The sequence below is a fragment of the Lacerta agilis genome, chromosome 5 (assembly GCF_009819535.1).
Source record: "Lacerta agilis isolate rLacAgi1 chromosome 5, rLacAgi1.pri, whole genome shotgun sequence".
Lineage (NCBI taxonomy): Eukaryota > Metazoa > Chordata > Lepidosauria > Squamata > Lacertidae > Lacerta > Lacerta agilis.
The window spans coordinates 59090512-59111052 of NC_046316.1; the positions used below are offsets into that span (position 1 = coordinate 59090512).

At 44.3% G+C, this 20541-nt stretch overlaps 1 protein-coding gene across 1 annotated transcript in view; it reads right to left on the reverse strand.

The window, feature by feature from the left end:
- Positions 1–1499: 1499 nt before the first annotated feature.
- TRPM2 (transient receptor potential cation channel subfamily M member 2) overlaps positions 1500–20541 on the reverse strand; it is a 34927-nt gene continuing 15885 nt past the window's right edge. Inside the window, exons 13-34 of the mRNA XM_033150102.1 lie at positions 18883–19233; positions 17508–17645; positions 16718–16847; positions 15638–15783; positions 14720–14832; positions 14348–14561; positions 13509–13627; positions 12394–12526; positions 12061–12232; positions 10162–10345; positions 9601–9782; positions 9023–9155; positions 8295–8382; positions 7703–7790; positions 6348–6499; positions 5158–5234; positions 4887–4988; positions 4708–4794; positions 3758–3863; positions 3159–3260; positions 2343–2459; positions 1500–1701 (exon numbers count right to left, since the gene is read on the reverse strand). Coding sequence (XP_033005993.1) covers positions 1576–1701; positions 2343–2459; positions 3159–3260; positions 3758–3863; positions 4708–4794; positions 4887–4988; positions 5158–5234; positions 6348–6499; positions 7703–7790; positions 8295–8382; positions 9023–9155; positions 9601–9782; positions 10162–10345; positions 12061–12232; positions 12394–12526; positions 13509–13627; positions 14348–14561; positions 14720–14832; positions 15638–15783; positions 16718–16847; positions 17508–17645; positions 18883–19233 — 3060 coding nt within the window. The 3' untranslated portion in view covers positions 1500–1575. The remainder of the gene's footprint in view (positions 1702–2342; positions 2460–3158; positions 3261–3757; positions 3864–4707; positions 4795–4886; positions 4989–5157; positions 5235–6347; positions 6500–7702; positions 7791–8294; positions 8383–9022; positions 9156–9600; positions 9783–10161; positions 10346–12060; positions 12233–12393; positions 12527–13508; positions 13628–14347; positions 14562–14719; positions 14833–15637; positions 15784–16717; positions 16848–17507; positions 17646–18882; positions 19234–20541) is intronic.

Below are 20541 nucleotides of genomic sequence, written 5' to 3' on the forward strand. Positions count from 1 at the left end.
ATGGGGCAAAATAAAAGCTACCAAAAAGGAAACACATGTATCTCCATTCCCTACCATTGTCAGAAACACACATGTATCAGACATGAAGGCATACGGTTCTCACTCACTTCCCTCCCTCAACACTCTCTTATCCACTCTCTATTGCTGGGGTGGGTGGAAATGCTGCCTTTTACTTTTAAGCACACAATTTATGCCTGTGCACTGTGGAACTTAGCACTAAAATTGGAGATAAGCCCTTAAGGAGCAGGCAGAGGGATCTCTTATCTTCAGTCTCCATAAAACACTACATAAAAACATGGGGTGATTGGCAGGTGGGCAGGGCTCACTGGGACAGGCTTGGTGGGCTGAATTGTGGGATATGGGGGGCTATATTTGGCCCAAGGTTCAGAGATTTCCCATACTGGAGTGAAAGCTCCAGTAGTTTCAGCTGAAAAGTGCCTGAAGACTTTATGAAACATTACCCTGCAGGATCTAGGATCAACAGTGTAGAAAGCCCATGTGATGTCATGGTTAGAGTGTTGGACTAGGACCTGGGAGACCAAGGCTCAAATCCCCACTCTGCCATGAAGCTTTCTGGGTGACCATGGACCAGTCACTGTCTCTCCACATAACCTACCTCACAGAAAAGGAGAGGGAAGAGCCATTTGAACCAACTTAAGCTCCTTGAGGAAAAGGTGGTATATAAATGTAATAAATAATAAACAACAAGAAGCATTGTGCAGAGGTTCCTTCTGCCTTGGCATATCTTCACAGCAAAAAACGGGTTTGGTTACACCTTTTTTTTAATTAAAAAAAAACCCAGTATCAGAACAAATATCCACCCTCAACTTGGCCAGAACTGCATTGATGAGGTCCCTTAAATGAAAGCAAAGCAATAGGTAGCAGTGGAAGAGCTGCCTTCTCTTAACCTTGGCAACCACTAATGCCAGGTTCAGAGATGCTTCTTCAGCTCAGTATGCCAAAGGCTTGTCATGGAACAACATCAGACTTGTGAACTGATCTACTGAAAGCTGATGGCCTTCTGCTTGCAACAAATTCCTAGCTCCAGAGTCTTTGGGAAATGGCTTGTATGCTGGGCACAGGACTAATTTTTCCAAAGGCAGCATTGATGAGAGGACATGCAGCTTGAAGGCAGTGCAGCTGGCCACTTTCCATTACCATTAGATCAGTGATCCTAACCAGAATCAGGCCCCACTGCACTGACTACTTTGCAGATTTGGAATGCCATCCTGAGCCCTAGGAGTATCTGTATGGGTTGCAAGATACATTGTTAGCCGGTGGAACAGCTGAAAAGGAAATCCAGTGCTCCAACAGCCCTGCTCCAGAAAGAACAACAAAAGAATGCTCTGTCCCTTTTCTTTCTATGGGCAAACACTAACTGTTATGCAAGGGCCAAGATTACTTTGCTTTCTATGGTCGTTTTGTGAGGGTCAGCTGAAGTGTTATTCTGCACACAGGAAAAAGAAAACGCACAAAGAAAATCACCAGAGGGAAAGGTATCAGTCAGGTTTTGCTGCATTTCGAAAGAGCTGAGAGAGAAATGGGAGGAAGACTAAGGGTGATGGTCCTGTGTCCTCAGTAGTATGCCCCCAGGAGGATACATGCTTTCTGCAGGAGTTCTTTGTGGTTCACATAAAGCGGGATTCTCTTATCCACAACCTGCCACCGGACAGTCGCCTCCAGATCACAGCCCTGGAGAAACTGCAGAAAGAAACCCCAAAAGGAATATGTTACTGTCAGCTTCCTATTAGCCTCTTGCAAGCTACGTAGAGGCAGTCACAGTCCAAGTGATATGGATAGATTCTTTCAGAACCATCAATACATCTACTAACAGGGGTCTACCGGGTATTAAAAGGACCTGTGGAAAATAGTCAAAACATGCACTCTTGGGGCCTGCTCCACTTCTTTCTACTTTGTGCTATATATAGCACTGTGCTCTGCATCTGATTACACCAAGGTGTGCTGAATATTCCTCAGATTACAGCCCTTAGGAGCCGCAATGCAATATTTTAATTACTGAGTAGTATTAGGTAATTATCTAACACACACACTCAGACACATGCATGCACACACAGAGAACCACCTCTCTAATATCTGCCCATTCATTTCTTTCTGTGATTTCTTTTTCTATGCCCTTGGCATCGTCTTTCTTAAGCTTCCCACATATTTTCACTTGGCACCATGCCCATTCTGATGCTTAAGATCCAAGGAGCTGCTCTTTCTCCCTCTTACACAGCAAGATTTCATGCCATGGTTTCTGCAAAACCTGGGGCTTTCATCTCACTACTTCTAGAGGAGAATTTTGTGGCATAAGGGTAATAAGGGTGCATTATGGTATGTACCGAATTCATACGCTTCATCTCCACATCATTATGCTCTTCGAAGTGCACACTAATGGCCACCGTTTCTATCCAGGCATTGTCTGTGTTCCTGGGGTCATCCACGTACCCTTTGTATACCTAGAAGTAGGTGAATGAAGGGTAGATGGAAAAAGAGAAGACATAATGTATGAAATCTTCCTGAAGTTGGTGATCATTATGTTCTAAAGATCTCCCCAAATGATTGAGGTGAAGAGTAGATATTAGTTTTTCCAAGGGCATGGTGGCTTTGCTCCTTTATTAAAGAAAATATGCCTCCACCAAAGTGCCTAAGGATGTAAGGTTAGTACCGAGACAGCAATTAGATTTCATCAGACTCCTAGAGCTACAACTACCAACTCAAGCTTACCACTTGTTTCCTCCATCTTTCTCTTCCACACCATGTCTCTGTGTCAGCTTTCCATACTGGGCCTTGCCCTTGTAGGGAGGAATCACTGTGTGGATCTCAAGTTAAGGGCTCATGGGAAAGCATGACAGAGTCTACTCTGCTTCAGCACCCCAGCCCACAGATGTGATCTAAGGCGGCAGTTGAGGAGTGTCCACAGGAAATTACAAAGTACTTGTGAATTGTCTGGAGCCTAAAACCTCTTCATTTTAAAAACACTATTGATTTAAGACTATGTCATGTGCCCATTTGGTGCATCATACCCGAAAGCCTAATGGAATGTAGTTCCCCGCCATCTTTTCATACATTATTTTGGGGGTGGGGTGAAGTGGTTCACTGACAGTGCCCTTGTGATTCTTTCTGTTTCTGTCAAGCCCCATTGGTGCTCAAAGTACCTCTGTACCCTGATTCAGCAATTTCTGAAACTGTGGCCAGAATTCCCGTCTTAGGACCCGCTTCAACTTCTGTGGCAAAGCTTCCCCTGGCTCTAAAGATCCCTGGAAGAAAAATCAAAACATTACTTGATGTAAGAAGCAGCTAAGGCTTTACACATAGTATGTTCCAAGTTACTAGGCCAAGAAAGCAGCAGTTTCTATCTGGTTTCCAGCTGGCAAACGTTTCTTGGAGTTGCAGGAAAGTATGCCTTTCAAGTGAATGAGTATTACAGTCAAATCTTGGAAACTCAAAGAAGAAAGCTAGAACCTCTGGCTTGAACTTTTAAGAACCAATCAGACAAAAGATACACCTAACACAACAATCAGTGGGAGCTCACTGGCACAAGGCTAAGAAAGAAAGTCAAGTTAACATAGTTTTAGTGCCCTATTGTATTATGAAGGGCTTTTTAGGGTTGGCATTTTCTATGGCAGAACCCCTGAAATGCAACTATGGTTGTTTTAACAGCTCATGTAATTTATCACTCTGACTTTATTAAAACCTTGGCATACACCTCCCTTCTTCACATATGGGCTAGATGTGAAGAAATATAACTACTTACCCCAGGCAAAGCCCAGTGATCCGAAAAGGGGAATTTTACTATTAAGACTTCCAGCATTTTCTTTAAGCTTTTTCTATAAATGGATCCGTCCACATTCCTCCTCCAGCTACAAACACCACAGAGAAAGATGTTACAGAGTATTATCCTATTGTCTGAAGGCACTTGATACAGTGACTTTGAAGCAGCTATGCAGATCTGGGTCTGGACACTGTCTGGATGGAAGACCACATGGGAACCCAACATATACCGCCTTGAGTTGTGTAATGGAAAAAAGACAGGATATAGCTATCATTCTATGTATACACACATCTTAAAAAATGACAGTGAGAAGTCTCTGCACCACAGCTACTGTGATGGACTTCTCTGGTGCCTGTGAAGTGTTCTCAGCTTCAAATACAATTTATTTGACATAGTTCCTAGATTCCAGACACAAGGACAAAACACTGCTTTTTGGAAGCAAGAAAAAAGTCTTCTGAAGCAAGGAAGCTATCTGCAGCCCACATGACCTGCATCAGTCAGTTTTCAGGCTAGGGACATCCATGTTTCTTTTCCTGGCCTGTTGTTGTCATGGATACAGCACTTACTCCTGCAAAGGCGCTGCATTTATCAGCTAAGGCTCAAAAGTGCTCTGAAAATAGGCAGGGCACTTTACAGAATTAACTTGTGAAAAGCAGACTGCTTGTGGATGAGTACAAGTCTGAAGTGAGGGGGGGAAATGCATCTTGTTGCTCTCAAAATGAGCCTGGCGAAATTGCCCTTGATTGAAAACAAGAACTGAGGAGTAAGAACAGGCTCCTGTCCTTTATTGGAAATCAAAGTAGAAATCATGTTAACATTTCATTTATAGCTTATTTTGTGGTTTCTCACAAAGTCCTGAGCACAGACCTACCAACTTAGAGTAGAAGACTACACTTATAGGGATGAGAAATGGCACCCTGCTATCTACTCACCGTGTCACAACAGGGTGAAGAGCATGATTTGGTCCAAAGAACCGAAGAATACCTTGGCCCTTCAGGCCCGTCCTTCCCATGGGGTTCCTTTTAAAAAAATAAAAGAACTACCATGTTGCTGTTGGTGTGATGTGGGCACCATAATGAAGATTCCCACTCTTGTTACCAGACTCACTCACAGTGGCAGGCCGTCCTCGATAAGATAGGTGCCATGGAAGCTCTGTCTGTTGATATCTCCATCCATACTGTTGAAGTTTATCCTTGAAAGATTCTCTAAAGAGCTGAAAGACAGGGGCAAAGCTTTAATCTCTGCAACATGTCGAGTCAATGAAAATCAAACCCAATGAAATACAATCACTAGAAAATGGGTGGCATAAACAGAGGAAGAAAGAGCAAAACCAGTACAGATACAGTGTGTGTATGTTTCTGTCTCTCTGAGAACATACTTACTCTTTCAGGAAGTCAGGTGAAGCATTCTCCTGCCTTTCTGCACTGTAGAAGGGAGGGTTGTAGATCTCAAACTCTACCTGTCAGGGGGAAAGGATGTCTCAGAGTCTTCCAGAGCAGCACAAATTCACATTTCAAGCATGATCTATTATTGAGAACCCAGAAGCAAGAACTCAGAGTTCTTCATTTATGACTTTCCTTGTATCTAAATTCCGGGGTGTGCTTTTCTTTGTTTGGCAGCTCCGACACTACTCCCAGAGCTAATGTGCCACATGTTTTTGCTTGTTTTTTTCCTGCTCTGTTATGTATGTTATATATGATTGTTATTCAGACTTTTATCTTGTTATGATCTGTGAGCCACCGTGAAAGCTTGTTAGCTTAGGGCAGCATATACAACTTTAATAAACAAGTAAGTATGTTTTCTCATGCATGAGCAATGCACCTGTGGCAAAAACTGCACATGGGCTCTCTTCAGACCCCTCTTATTGTGCCAAGGGAAGCTAACAATATTGCTACCATCAACTTCCAGTGAAGGTTGAGCCCAAAGCCAATTTTGTTGGCATGTGTGTGTGCGCGCACAAACACATTCTAATTGAAGTCTATAAAGGTAAAGGATCCCTGACAGTTAAGTCCAGTCCCGAACGACTCTGGGGTTGTGGCGCTCATCTCACTTTACTGGCTGAGGGAGCCGATGTTTGTCCGCAGACAGTTTTTCCAGGTCATGTGGCGAGTATGACTAAGCCGCTTCTGGCGAAACCAGAGCAGCACAAGGAAACGATGTTCACCTTCCTGTTGGAGCGGTATCTATTTATCTACTTGCACTTTGGCGTGCTTTCGAACTGCTAGGTTGGTAGGAATTGAAGTCTATAGGCATCATATATACACTACAAATATCTGTATCACCTCTTCATATACATTTTTTTTGCCAGTTTAATTGACATGGCTTCTCCTGTGTTAGAATTATAGAATGTGAGGGTATGGCAAATTCTTGCTAGAAATTTCTAATGCCCCTGTCCTCACAGAAGGACAGTTCGCAGGGTTCACTGGGGAGAGGTAATGGCTATTAAACCATCTTAAGATTGTAATATAGCTCTGCTCTCAGTCATGCACAACCAGGGTCACATATAATGACTTATCATTCCTTATTTTTTATATGAAACCATATCTTGCTCCCTAAGATATAAAGCTCCTACCTCCCAAGGCACCTTCTCATCTGGTACAGGAAAGCAGACAGCAGTGGAGCTGGGATACATGAGGTTCCTGGCGCTCACATGATATATGGTGTGAAAAGATTCTGGGACATCCTCTTCATGGCATTCCTTCATCTCAGGGGCTCTGCTGGGAACTAGGTCAAACAAGATCGACTTCTTCACACTCCACATATTCAAACTGTGGCTCTCGTCATGCCATGCTTCTGTGTCTCTGTATTTTTGGAATTTATTTTATTTCTAGCAAACCAACCACTGCTGGAAATCAGTATTCTGATATATATACACTTTTACTCAAAACTGGTTAGACTAAGACAAATTCTGTCACACTCATTGTCTACAATTCTGTTTGTGTAGTCTTTCCTCCTAATGAAACATGTTTTCCTCATGCAGGTATAATTCAATTAGCAAAAAAAGTTACACTTCAGCATGTTGTGTTAAGGGTTTTCCTTGCTTTTTGGAGCTTGAGAGAACATGGAAATTACAGCAGTTAAGGGCCACACCTAACAGATGCATTATTTAGGTAATATAGTATGGTATCCTATTGAGCATCATCACTGCCTTGGATCTGGATGGCTGTCAGCGATGGACTTCAGTCCCAGATTTGTCTGTTTACTTAGGGTTGCCATACGTCCAGAATTTCCTGGACATATCTGGAATACTGGACATATGGCAGTCCATGCTGGCAGTGCCATTTTTGCTGATTTCCCATAAAAATAGCTCAAAAATGGCAATTTTGTTTGCTATTTTGCCAAAATGCTCAACAACTTTTCTGACCAGATTTTCACTGTTTGAAATATGACAACGCTAATTTACTAGAACTGACACATGGATAAATAATCAAAATTGCCATGTCCAGGGAAAGCACTGCTCAGTATAGCTCAAACTAAGTTGGACCCATCTCAGGTCCACTTCTTGTGACATGTTTTGCAGTCAGGTTCCAAAAACCAAGTAGAAAATACACACATTTCACTTCCATTATGAACAACAGCATTTGTGTTTGCATGTATAATTCACAATGTTTCTCTTATAAAATACATGCAGTGGAAGCAGAAGGAGAAATATGTCTGGAAAACTCGAAAACAATTCATTCTGTTCCCTCATAGAACTGTCGAGTTGGAAGGGATCACAAGGTTAATCTAGTCCAACCTGCTGCAATGCAGGAATCTTTGGCCCAACATGGGGCTCCAGACCACATCCCTGAGATTAAGAGTCTCATGCTCTACTGACTGAGCTATCCCAGCACTCGTAAGTGATGAGTACAAAGTATACACCACAAGTATCAGAATCAAAATAATATAGGAAACAGTCCTCAGACTCATATTTGTAGCCAGACATACCTATGGTGGGGACATCTTCTTCTGATCCAAACCCACTGCTAGACAGTGAGTGAACCACCCACCGCAGTGCCTTTGAAAACTGGAACATCTAAAAAGAAGCAGCCCATCAAACTTGTTAAGGCCTGCAGTCATCAACCAGCACCTCTGTCCAGAAAATGGGATAGGGAGGGAGAAAATAAGTCTGTTGAGTGAGTCTCTAGGTCCCAAAAAGGAACCTGGGAATGATATTTTCTCCAGTTTTGGTCCAGGAAACATTGTTCTTACTAGTGAATCATTCATGGGTTTCCCTTCTTCCCTAGAGAACAACCTCTCCACTTAGATAAGGTTAATCATGTAGGTGAGCAGACAATTGGCCACATTTCCTCTGGCTAGTTAATGGCAGAAAGAAGCTGGCACTTAAGAGACTCCTCTGTGTGGAAACCTTTGTAATGCAGTGAAGTAATGTGGCTGACACAAGACAAGGCACCTGATCTTATTTTCTTCCCACCCTTTCCAGTTTCCTGACATTGACTGACAAGCTTCAGTTCACCCCATCCTCCTCATGAGCCATCAGCATTCTCCAGGTGGGGAAGCCTTAAAAGTCACCCCTCACCTGCTCTTCCAGATACGCCAACTTCTGCTCCACCAGCCCTGTCCTTTTCACCCGATCGAGGTCCAGCATTTCTACCAGCATATCCATTCTTGGGGGAAAAAATCAGTGTTAAGTCAGAGGTGCAGGCAGTATCCTATGGACAGCCACTGAGCCCTCAAAACTTGCCATTTAGGTGTATCATTTATAGCTCCAATGAATAAGGATATTTTTCTATGACTGTCCATGGGGTGCACCTCTAAAATGGAGTGTGGGCTTATGACACTAATTTCCACAGTAAGTGGTGTTCTAAGTCATGATGAACAAATTGCGGTAGGATAGGGTAGGGGAATGGTGAGGACTTCTGGCAGCTGCAAGGCCTTAAGATGATAATGATAATAATAATAATAATAATAATAATAATAATAATAATAATAATAATAATAATAATAATAATAATTTATTTGTACCCCGCCCATCTGGCTGGGTCTCCCCAGCCACTCTGGGCGGCTTCCAACAAATATTAAAATACATTTAAAATATCACAGTTTAAAAACTTCCTTAAACAGGGCTGCCTTCAGGTATTTTCTGAATGTCAGGTAGTTGACCTCTGATGGGAGGGCGTTCCACAGGGCGGGCAGTATTCATGAGTGAAGTGCTAGCTCCACCAGGTTCTTTAGAGTTCTACCCATGAGCAGCATACCCAGTTGGTCTGACATTGGTGACTACTTAGCATGGCAAGGATACCTCACCTTTCTGCAGTGTTACTGATCTTCTGTTCAGTGTTCTGCTTCTGTTGGGACTGTTGAACCTGCAGGTAGTTTTCCTTCATGTACATCTCCCAGGACAAGAGAGCTGCCTCTTCATTCTTCTCAAGCTTCTCTTCTGCAGATCAATCAAACAGAAGAGGCAATGTAATGCACACAGTTCCCAGTTATGTATATAACAATATTCCTTTCTCTGATAAGATTAAAGCTGTTAATGCAGACATTCCCGTTGTTGCCTTTAAACATTCTATGTCACCTTCACATGCCATGCATACCATAATGTCATAGGAGTAGGAATTACATGAAGAAAGGCACAGAGGAGACTGAGGTACCAGCCAGCCAAGCAACATTGCTGTTGTTTTCCAGGGTCCCCTAAGAGAACTAATGGCTCTGGTGTCCCCTGTTATAGCACATGCTTCAATCTCCTCCCTTCCAATATTGGTGAATGTCACAGGTCATCATAAAAATAGTCAGCAGTGATGGAGGGGGGTACCCTCATAACTCCAGTCAAGCTGACCCTGCAACACTGACTCTGCAAGGCCCTACCCAGCAGAGCTTCTTACTGAGCTGCTTATGCCGTGTAGCTGGCTTCCGAAGAATGACCCGCTTGATGAAGAGCTGCAGGTGGTTGAGAAGAATGAAGGGTGGTGGAGCAGGGGGCCTGCCATGGTACTCCTCTATCAGGTCATGACGCTGAAACTTCCAGATTTGATCAGTGTGCTCCTGCACCTGCTGGAATGTGTAGCTGGGAGAAAAGAATACAAGAGTTAGCTCTGCCACTCTGTGGTTGTAATTTAAATACATATAGAGTGTGGTGGTCCTCTCCTAAACATCCCATAAGTAGTGATGGAGGGGCAAAGTCTTGCAGAACTGCCTGCAACTATCCATTAATACTACCTCTGCTTAGCTGCTCAAGTGATGTCCTGAATTGACCCATGCAACCTCTAGTTGGGTTCTGCGCATGTTGCAAATTGGCAATCTGGGCTTGATGTAATTCACAAGCAGCTTAGTTGATCAAAGGGCAGTGACCATGACAGCCTTTCTAGGCCTGTCAGTCTCATTGTTGTCAGAAATGAACTATGGGGAAAGAAATGATAGAAGTTGGTGCTGAATATAGAACTTACTTGAACATTGCAATCAGGAGATTGAGGAGAAGGATATTGGTGAAGAGCAGGTATAGGCAGAGCAAGATGACCGTCAGCCACTCAGGGAAGATGGGCTGTTGGTTCGTCTCATTGTTTTCAGGGCACTTGGGCTTGTATGGGTCAGTACCATTTGGGCTGCACTGATCCGGGTTGAAGTTCACTCCTGCCATAAAACACAATGAACCTCAAAAGTGCTGAGCTGTTCGTGGAACAGGAAGTCCTCATCCTATTTTCTTGCCTGCTGAGAGTAATCTGAAATGCCATATCTATAACACAGAATGACAGACGTCAAGCTCTGTTTAGAGTTTAGAAAACAAAGTTTTTCAGAGGTATGTATGGAATGAATGACTCAGTCCTTTACTGACTGATATGAAAGCAGGAGCTAATCTGAGAGGAGATTCACATAATCACACACTTTTCTTCCTCCCTCTGAGAAATGTTATTAAAGATGTGCTGTCAGTGAATTGCTGCTAGAGACATGTCACAGGAGCTCATCTCCTGGGGACCCTGTATTTGCTTGAAGTGCTATTTATAGCAGCAGCCTAAGAACAAGGGCTGAGAAAGCCAGTGATGTAGCTGCTTTGGGACTAAGAAGCAAATATTGGTGCATATACTTCAGATGCTACTAAATCAAACCAGAACTTACTTAACACAAGGGGCACCATTGGGCTAATTTGATCACATGTAAAAGGTCAGCAACACATGGTAACAGCATGATGGTTGCTTATGCCAGAGAAGCCTCAATCAAAAGCATATTAGGTAGCCATATTTTTCTAAAAAAAACCTTGATTATCATGCTTATTTAGTTGACCATTGCTTGCACCATTGCTTCATGTTTACTGCTTTTTACACAGTGCCATGTGAGGTCAGGTCTGGGCAGGGGGCTGTCTTAGGGAAATCGGCTGCCGTGGCGCAGCGATCCCTCCGGCGCCCTGGCATGCCGCCTCTCCGCCGCCTCCCTCCCGCGCTTGCTGCCCCTCGGGAGGGGGGGCGAGCGGGGGGGTGAGGGGCGTGGTGCTGGAGCAGCGCGGGGCTCTGCACGCCCTTCCAGTGCTCCCGGGACGGGAGGCGAGGGCGGCCGGCTCGCAGCCAAAGCCCGAGACCGGCATGGGCGGCAGCGGCTGTGCCGCTGGCGTGCGAGCGCCCGGCCGACTGCCCGCCCGTGGGGGCGGGGGCGGGTTGGGGAGGGGGGCGCCCAGTATGCCGGCGGGCTTGCAGGGGTGCCCTGCGCCACTAGCCCCTATGGATGAGACGGCCCTAGGTCTGTTTGGAGCTGTTTGAATACAGTCAGCCCACAACTTACATGTTCCTGGGATTATGCCTAAAGCCTAGTTTTGTAAAGTCAAAACACGTTGGGTTTGATGGCAGATGGGGTTGCCAAAAAAAATTCCCCAGATGCTCGCCCTCTTTCAATTTTTTTGTATTATTTTTTGCCAATTGTGTAAATTACTAGCTTATTGTATACAGGCATCCTTCTACTTACACGGGGGTTACATTGTGCGCCCCCACATGCATAAGCAAAAATTGGGGAGCATCCTCCAAAAAGCCTTTAAATGCTGCCCTACCCTGTGTGTCAGCTGTTAAGTGGGGACTCTGAGCAGTCTAAACAAAGCCTCTCTGCATCTCAGGTCTCTTCGGGACTTCCTACGCCCCCACTGAAGTCCTCTTTGGGCTCCAAAGAGAGTCTCCATGTGAGCCACGAGGACTCTCCAGCTGTCTACTGCCATTTCCTGGTTTGAATCTATTTCCCAGCACCACACATATATTGGGTCGCATGCAAGTGGGGGTGGGCTGTCTGCACTCTTGGCGGTGAAGTGAGGCATTCAAGCAAATTGTCCCTTGCTAGTCCACAGTATGCAATGATTCGGTATTCTGTACCATCGATATAGGAAGGGATCTGTCCAAATATTGTCAAATAAGAATGGTAAACAACGCCTCGGAAGATCCAGTCCACACGCTTCTCATTGTGGATCAAGATGGCTTGCTTGGCAACTCCAAAGGACACAACCCAAACAGCCAAGAGGAAGAGGAAGAAAAAGACATCCTTCATCTGTAAGCCCACAAAACAAAGCAGAAATTTATTTCTTTTCTCTTTTTTGCCATGGAAACAATTGTTGCCCCAGGGCATTATTTGATTCTGGCACCCTCGTCATAAAAGGAATGCCAGAGACTATGCAGTCACCATGGTGCTTATCAGTAGAAATAACTCACCATCCTCTTCACTATGATGATCTTGGGGCCTAGAGTTTTACTGACTGTGAATATATGCATCAAACGCAGGCAAAAAATAATAAAAGCCAGAGACAGAATGATCCTTCCAGGATATAAAGTGGCTGGAATCCATCTTAGCACAGGGGAAAGAAACAAAAACACACTTATTAATTGAGATAGCAAGAGGAAATATGAGAAAGACATTCCCAAATATCACTATACCCAGACACAAAGAAGCAAGGAGGCTTGATTACCAAAGGACCCATATATCTCTGCACTAGTGTCTGACCTGCTGCAGCAAACAACTGTCATTCAAATAAACAAAAGGGATTGTGCATATGCTCCTGCTACAACTATTTCCTAAGGCATACCAAGCACAGCAGCCAAAAGATGAAAAATACCCATAGAAACAGAAGAGGCTTAGAGGGAACTGGGTTGGGAGTTTCAGGAGTGAGATTAGATCTCCAACCACGAAAAGAGCAGCAAGTGACACCAAATGTTCAACAATTCCAGTCCTGCCAATTCACGAAAGAGCCAGTTAAAGGGAACTGTGGCATAGCAGGCAGCAGCTTTGCATACATAATTTTACTTATTTTTCTAGACAATTCTTCTGAGAGATGTCAGGGCTGCCTCCTAAAAATGATCAGTGAGGATGACTGTCATATCTTCCACAACCAGGGCGCTGCCACTAGGGTGGCCCTATTCTGCATAACAACAAGATGGATAAAGCCATCAGCAGGACCAGAAGAAGAGTCTTCCCTGCACAACACAGGGCCTGATTTGAGAGGTATGGGGAGAGATTGTCTTTCAAGAGTTTAGGCCCTTAGTCATTTAGGGTTTTATATGCTAATATCAACATGTTGAATTGGGCCTGGTAGCAAATGGGCAGCTTGTAAGCTTCCTCATACATGGATCTAAAGGGGACTGAATTGAGGGTTAAAAATACAACATAAACACAAGCCTCCTCCAATTATATGTTGGCAAAGTGATCCAGTTTGATGAAAAAATTAAGCATAAATCAGCATTTAGATTTTTAAAAAACCACTCATTTTCCAAACATGCCTTGTTCTCTTCCCTTTCCAGCTAGCTGGAATCATCATTGCATATTAACTCACCTGCAGCTTAGCCCAGCTATAAAGATTAGGATGGCACACACATCTAATTTATTCCAGAAATCGTTGAGGTACAAGGAAGCCATTTTCACTAAGCCAAACCCATCAGGGTCATAAAAAAGCTAAAGGAAGAGAAATGATTTTACTAACCATAGTTTATCGGATCAAAAAAGCATTGTGTCCCTTCTCCTTTGCATATGAACCAGAAAATTGGGACTTGCTCTCAATTACAAACCAGGATATCAAATGCAACTTCCCCACAGCAGTTTTCTTGGAGGTGGATTCCAACATCTGAGTAACAATTGCTCATTTCTCACCCATAAAACAATAATCTCAAAAGGACTAGAAGCCTAAGGAGGGAGGGAGGAATCTCAGGCCCACAGAACAAATCAAGGTTTCTATAATTGGCCCCTGAGATTCTCCATGCCATGCCTCCTCCCTAGGCTACATCCCTCACTGTCTCTGCCTAGCACACTTCACGAGTGCTTTTACATAGCTGGAATGTATTCTTGAACGGTGATGATGATGATGCGTCTCTTGCTATCCTGGATGAAGAGGGGTGTAGTGTGTTTGTCTGTAGAAATCCCTGACTTTTGCATTGCTAGAATATAATAAAGGCAAAGTGTACAAAGCCAATCTATTGCTCTATCCACTTTTGTCCCCGGTCATGCCCTGGCCTCCCTCACTATTCAGCACTGTCATGTGGCCCCCAGAAGGTTGCCTATGAAGGTATGTGACCCTTTGGGCTGGAAAAAGTTCCCCACACATAGCCTATGGGAACAGGCACTTGAGAGCACTGTTTCTGAACTGCATTGTCACAGCCGCCTTTGCACAGCCAATACCTGCCGTGTCTCCTCGCACACCAAGGAGAAGAGCCAGAAATAGATGACATACTCCCGCCAGGATGGAGTTGGCTGGAAATCTATCATCAACACATAGGCAAAGAGCCAAAGGAAGGTGAAGTAGGAAAGGATATTGAGGTGGAAGATGACGACAGGAGCTGTAAAGAAGGCTCGGAAGCGGTTCAGGCAAGTCATAGGCTGAAGCCTCTTTTCTCTGTGAAAAGTAAGAAAGAATGATACAGTTTTACATCTTTGGAGGAGATACCAGAGAATTGTAAGAGTGGACTGGTCATAGCTGCTACCATGCAGTACAAAAACGTGAGAACCAAATCTCTATGCCAGAGAGTGGTGCAGTCAAGCCCTGACAAGTACCTGAATGTGATGAGGCCAGTGTAGAGAAGGGGGAAGAACAGCATACACATGATGACCCGACATATCCCATTATCGACACTCAACTTCCCCCACCAAACTTTGGTTAAGAAAGCCTAGAAAGAGGAACAAGGTGCAATGAAGGTTGAGGCCTGTTTTCCATGTCCTGGGTAAGGTCAAGAACAGAAGGTGAAAGATGGGACATACTTGGGGATCAGTTTGCAGTGAGGACAGCAGGCAACATTCTCTGCTGCAAGTCTGTGGGCTTTATGCCAAAAAATAGAGGACAAATGCTAAATAGCATGACTGTAAGTGACTGGTAAAAAAATATGCCACACACTGATTCCACATCTGCAACCTAGAATGAATGGTGTTTCCACAATAGCTTTTTTCCCTCCTCTACAGTCAACATGATTCTTCCTGTTGCATTTGGCTAGCCACTCTGAGAACAGAATGCAGGACTAGTAGGCCTTTGGTCTCATACAGTGGGGCTGTTCTTATGTTCATTCACTCACTCATTTGTTATTTCTCTTATTTTTTTAGATATGAACTACTGTATATTCTGGCGTATAAGACTACTTTTAATCCAGGAAAATCTTCTCAAAAGTCGGGGGTCCTATACGCCGGGTGGAGAATCTGTGGTCGTGTATATCTCAAACTCTATATTTTAACTGGAAAAGTTGGAGGTCGTCTTATGTGCCCAGTCGTCTTATACGCTGGAAAATACAGTAATGTAGTCCTGGTGGTATTCCTTTACAATTTTCCACCATTATTTGTTCTAAAAGGCCTGTTCTTTGCAGTAGAGTTTCTAAGTATTTCAGTTAATCCATTGTGTTGGGGCTACATATTGCACAAATAGCTGTAAATCAGATTAGCTATAAATCAGATTAGCAACAAAGTTTTGTCAGTAAGCACTCCAACCTGGATGCCCCCATAAGACACAAATTTCATATTTTTGGCCTCCAGGGCTAGTTGTAGGCAGGTGGTTTTCCCCCAAGCATCAGATATGCGGATCAACAGTTTTTGGGCTCTTTCTTCATCCTTCCGGTAACATTCAGTGAAGACACCTAGAAGAGTAACCAGGATTAAATATTCTTATTATTTCTTTTGTATTTCTCTCCCACAGGTTCTCTGAGAATCACTTCCACCTTAAACAAGCATGTGAGGTAGCTTAGCCTGAGGATTAGTGAGCTGCTACGTAACAAACTTAACACCCAAGCCTGTGAATGCCACAGTAGTGTAGTGGTTATCGTGTTGACCCAGGACTGGAGAGGCCTGGTTTCCAATTCCTACTCAGGCATGAAGCTCTCTGGGTGACCTTGGCTGGCCACTGTGGTCCTATAAAGCACAGGACTGAGGGGTTTTCCATCAGCCCTGCCACTATCCCTGCTTTTACCACTGAATCAAAGCAAACGTCAGTCCACAGAAAACCCCAACTGACATTTGCTCTGATTCAGCAGTAAAGAGCAAGTTTCCCTGAGGGAAAAGCGGTGGGGCAAGAGGAAGTGTGGACAAGCCCTGTGCCTCTCAGCCTTATCACAGGCTACAGGTGAGCATCATGTGCATTGCAGGGACGTAATAAGCAAAACCAGTATAATGACACTGCATTTCTAGTCATAAAAACAGAGACTACTATGTGTGTGGCTGACTGGAGTCAAAGGGCTCAGGAAGTACGGTATGTGTGTGGGGGGGGCTCTAAAAGTGACTTAGTTAGGGAATAGGCATAGTTGTAGTGCAGATTCCTAGTTTCTTGATCCCAGTGTTCACCTGCTGTTGATATCATTGTTTACAGAGCATTTACATACAAAATGCCAATGTTTCAGACTGAACTGAATCTATAGGATCTATGTAGGATCTACATAGGGATCTAGCATTTCATGAGATAATGCCATGGTAATCTGTAGTGTGAGCAGGGGAGACAGAGTAGGTATCACAGGAAAGCATCCAGTAAGTTGGAGGACTTAACACGCCCTGATCAGAAGCCTGCCAGCCCAGACTCACCAATGGCTCGGTACTCATACTCCTCTGCCAGGCTCAGCATTTCCTCTGTGCTGTCAGTGTCATCTTCCTCCTTGGACAGCTCCTTCAGTATCTTGCTGCAAGCCAAAGCTGCTGCAGTGCAGTCCTGGCTCTGAAGCAAAAGGACTCAGGTTAGCAAGAACATGATACTTCTGGGTCCCAGGTTGACCGTGTAACCTTCAGGAGTCCTCTCTTTTGGAAGTGAGCTTGCTGCTCTTTCAGCCTTTCCCACTACTAGTCTGCGGACGTCTTTGTCATTGCCAGCTTCTCACTGACTTCTCACTAGCAAACCTGTGACTGGCCTGGACTGCTTCAAACTCCAAGCAGCGACTCACAGAAGTAACAGTATCTTGGGGGGGGGGGGGAATCCCTGTACATTAGAAATCCAGGATAATCTTCTATGTGGAGAGTATCTTTCATTTTTTTTAATGGAAGAGCATTTTGCCGTGTGCAGCCTCAACTGGTGCAACCTAGATGCAAATTTATCACCTAAGTGAGAACTAGGCCCAAGGCCCCTTCATGTTAAAGGAATGCCAAAGGAACCCCATGTCTCATGCAAGGACGTTTCTGTGCGCTGCTCTGGTTTTGCCAGAAGCGGCTTAGTCATGCTGACCACATGACCCGGAAAAACTGCGGACAAACGTCGGCTCCCTCGGTCAGTAAAGCGAGATGAGCGCTGCAACCCCAGAGTCATTCGTGACTGGACTTAACTGCCTTTACCTTTACCTTTATGGTACTATCTGGAGATGGTTGAAAAAAAGGAAAACTTTACCTGAGTCCAGATGATGTCAGCCAGTTCCTTGCGGTTTTGGACAATTGCCCAAATGAGCAAGTCCCTAATGGGATCCATTGTGAATGTGACTCGGCCAGCAGAACGCTTGTATAGGGATCGGAGACTAACCCCCTGTACCTTTAAAAGAGGCGTGGGGGGAGAGAACATAATTATAAAGACTGGAATCAGATTAACAATTGCTAAGTGGTGGTGTGAGTGAAAAAAGGACTGTTGTTCTTAATGTTCATGTTCATGTTCATTTTCTGTCCTACTATCAAGCATACACACCATGGTCAGTAATGCCTTCTTCACACAAACATCAATACTGGATCGGGTGTCTTCAGCCTCAAATTAATTTCCTTCATGGAGGCTGTGTACACATAACTTTAAAGCTCATTCAAAGCACATTCTTTCCCTCAAATAATTTTGGGCATTGTAGCTTGCTCCTCAGATTTACAATTCCCAGCAACCTGTAACAAACTACAGTGCCCAGCATTGTTTGAGGGGGGGAAATGTGCTTCAAAGGTCTAGTGTACACAGCCATAGAATCACCATTCAGCTTCTGCCACCAACAGAGGGCACAAGGAAGGAGGCATTTAACCCCGGTACAGTCTCTTTTCTCCCTCAGCTTGCTTAACTAATTCTAAGGCCATTTGCTGGAGTCTAGGAAGATATAGCACATCAGGCCTTTTCCTTGATTGAAGTTGTGGAACAAAATCTTGGAACTAAATTTAAGAGGAGATAGGCTGGGATACAGAGATCCACGATCATATTAAGAGGAAGTCAAAATCAAAGATTTGCACCAGTGAGTGGAGAAAGGGCACTAAACATAGTAAATGGAACCAGCAACAAAATGTTTCAGTGCAGGATTCCAGCTACACTATTCCACTCCCATTTTTGTCTCCATACCCCCAAACAGTGAGTCAGCATTCTGTGGCAGTAGGTTGAGAGGGTTTCCCTCCTTACAGCTGTATTTTTTTTACTTCTGCAAACCGGAAGGTTTTTTCAAACCTGCTGATACCTCTCTATTGCAACTGAGCAGTGCTGTTTTGGTTACATAACTGATGGCACTTGCAACTTGAACATTGGAAATAGGGGGAATCACTGCATGAATGTCCTGGATGCCAGTAAAAGAAATCTCCAATATCAATTCTTCATTCAGCTTCTGCTGCTACAGCAAACTTGACTGCAAGACAGTATAATATTAAAACGTATATGTATAACTAGCTTACCAAAGGTGATGTTCTCCTGGCATTGGTGCAGGGACCACTATTAGAAGTGGAGAGAGGATGCATGGACTGCCCTGTACATTCTGTACTAAAAGGGGGTGCCATGAAAGGTTATAAGGGATTAGTAACATGCTGGGATACATTACATTGAGCTTGATGTGCGGCACGGCGATAGAGAGCCGGTGTCTCTCAGTGTTCTTCGGCTTAGGGTACAGCTGCTGAGTGAAATCTCCTAACAGTTCCCTCAGCACCTGGGACACATGGTGCATTTGGACCCTTGGCACTTTGGAGAAAGCTGAGCGCTCCTTCTCTTCCATTAACACCTTCTGTAGCTTTGTGTGGAAGACGCTGGGGTTTGCCATGTTTTCATAGAGGTAGATCAGGGTGTCCCAGGTAACAAACTCCTTCAGACGCACACCTTGCTCAAGAAACAGCTTGACAAAATCTGGCTTGTTGGCTATGAGGGCAGCAGCCATCATTGGGTGCAGATCAGAGGGCTGTTGGCCAGGAAGACAACCAGAAAGAGACAACATCAACCAAGGGCAATGCAGGTTGTCCTCCCCATGATGAGTGGGGGGGGGGGAGAGAGAGAGAGAGAGAGAGAGAGAGAGACAGACAGACAGACAGACAGACAGACAGAAAGGGACATGGGGACACACACACACACACACACACACACACACACACTGCAAGCTCAAAGGTAATGAGGAAGCATACAGGAGTTGCAGCAGCCTCTAGAAAGGCAGCAGCTGATAGCTATAGCAAAGTCCCTGAAGCAGATAAGCAGGCAGTAGAAAGTTAAAAGATAGAAGCTGGCCAGCATATTTTCAACTGTTCTATCTCCCATTTAGTCCACATTTACACCTCAGCAAAGTACAGAAAGCAGCAGGCAAACTGAAGCAAGCAGGTCTCACTGATGCTGATGGGGCACAGCCGCTTCCTCTTTAGCATGGAGTGATGGATGCATGAGAAGCCAATAGTAAGAGTCTTTCCACAGCATGCTACCCTAAGGGACAACAGGACAATAGTGGGTGAGCCATGCCCACAGGGTCAGTCAGCAACACACACCACCCCCTCATGATTACCACTGCCTCCCATTCCAAGTAGCTGGAAGTTGTCATGTTGGCTCTGACACAAAATATGTATGACACAGGTATTATTAACATGCAGTAAGATTTTTCAGCGAGGGCAGAACCCAGCTCTTTAGCATATCACAGCAACAGGGCAGCCACCCAACCACACTGCCAGTGCAGCAACAACAGGGTTTAAATAACTTGGGTTACCTATTTGTAGCAACCCTAAAAATGTGAAAGTATTTGCTATTTGATGAAATGTTACTTGGAGCCCATGGAATAATTCCACCTTACTCTGCTATTGTCTTCTGGTGCCAATTGATTAGGGAGAGTGTTTTCTGTACAGACAATAAAAAATGGCATTTCCCCTGCTTTTTGTGGCAACCTCTAAGAAACATGATGCAATTCCTTAAGACAGTTTACACTTCTGATAAAAGTGGGTGTTTTAAAGATTCTTCAAAGTAGCAAGCTGTAAAAGTTGGGTCTTTAGAGTTCACATCCAAACTGAAAAACCTCTGGCAACATAAGAGTTGTTTTGCACCTTCTGACAGTTCCCTGAACAAACTGTTCCATGATCATCCCAAGTATGCCTGCCACTGCCAGACAAGCATTATGGCTATTCTGTCCTCCGTATGAACAATAGCAAACAAGGAATGTGTTACATAAGACCATGCATACTGGAGCACTGATCTATTATTTCTTTACAAAAAGTTATCTGGGCAGCTTACAATG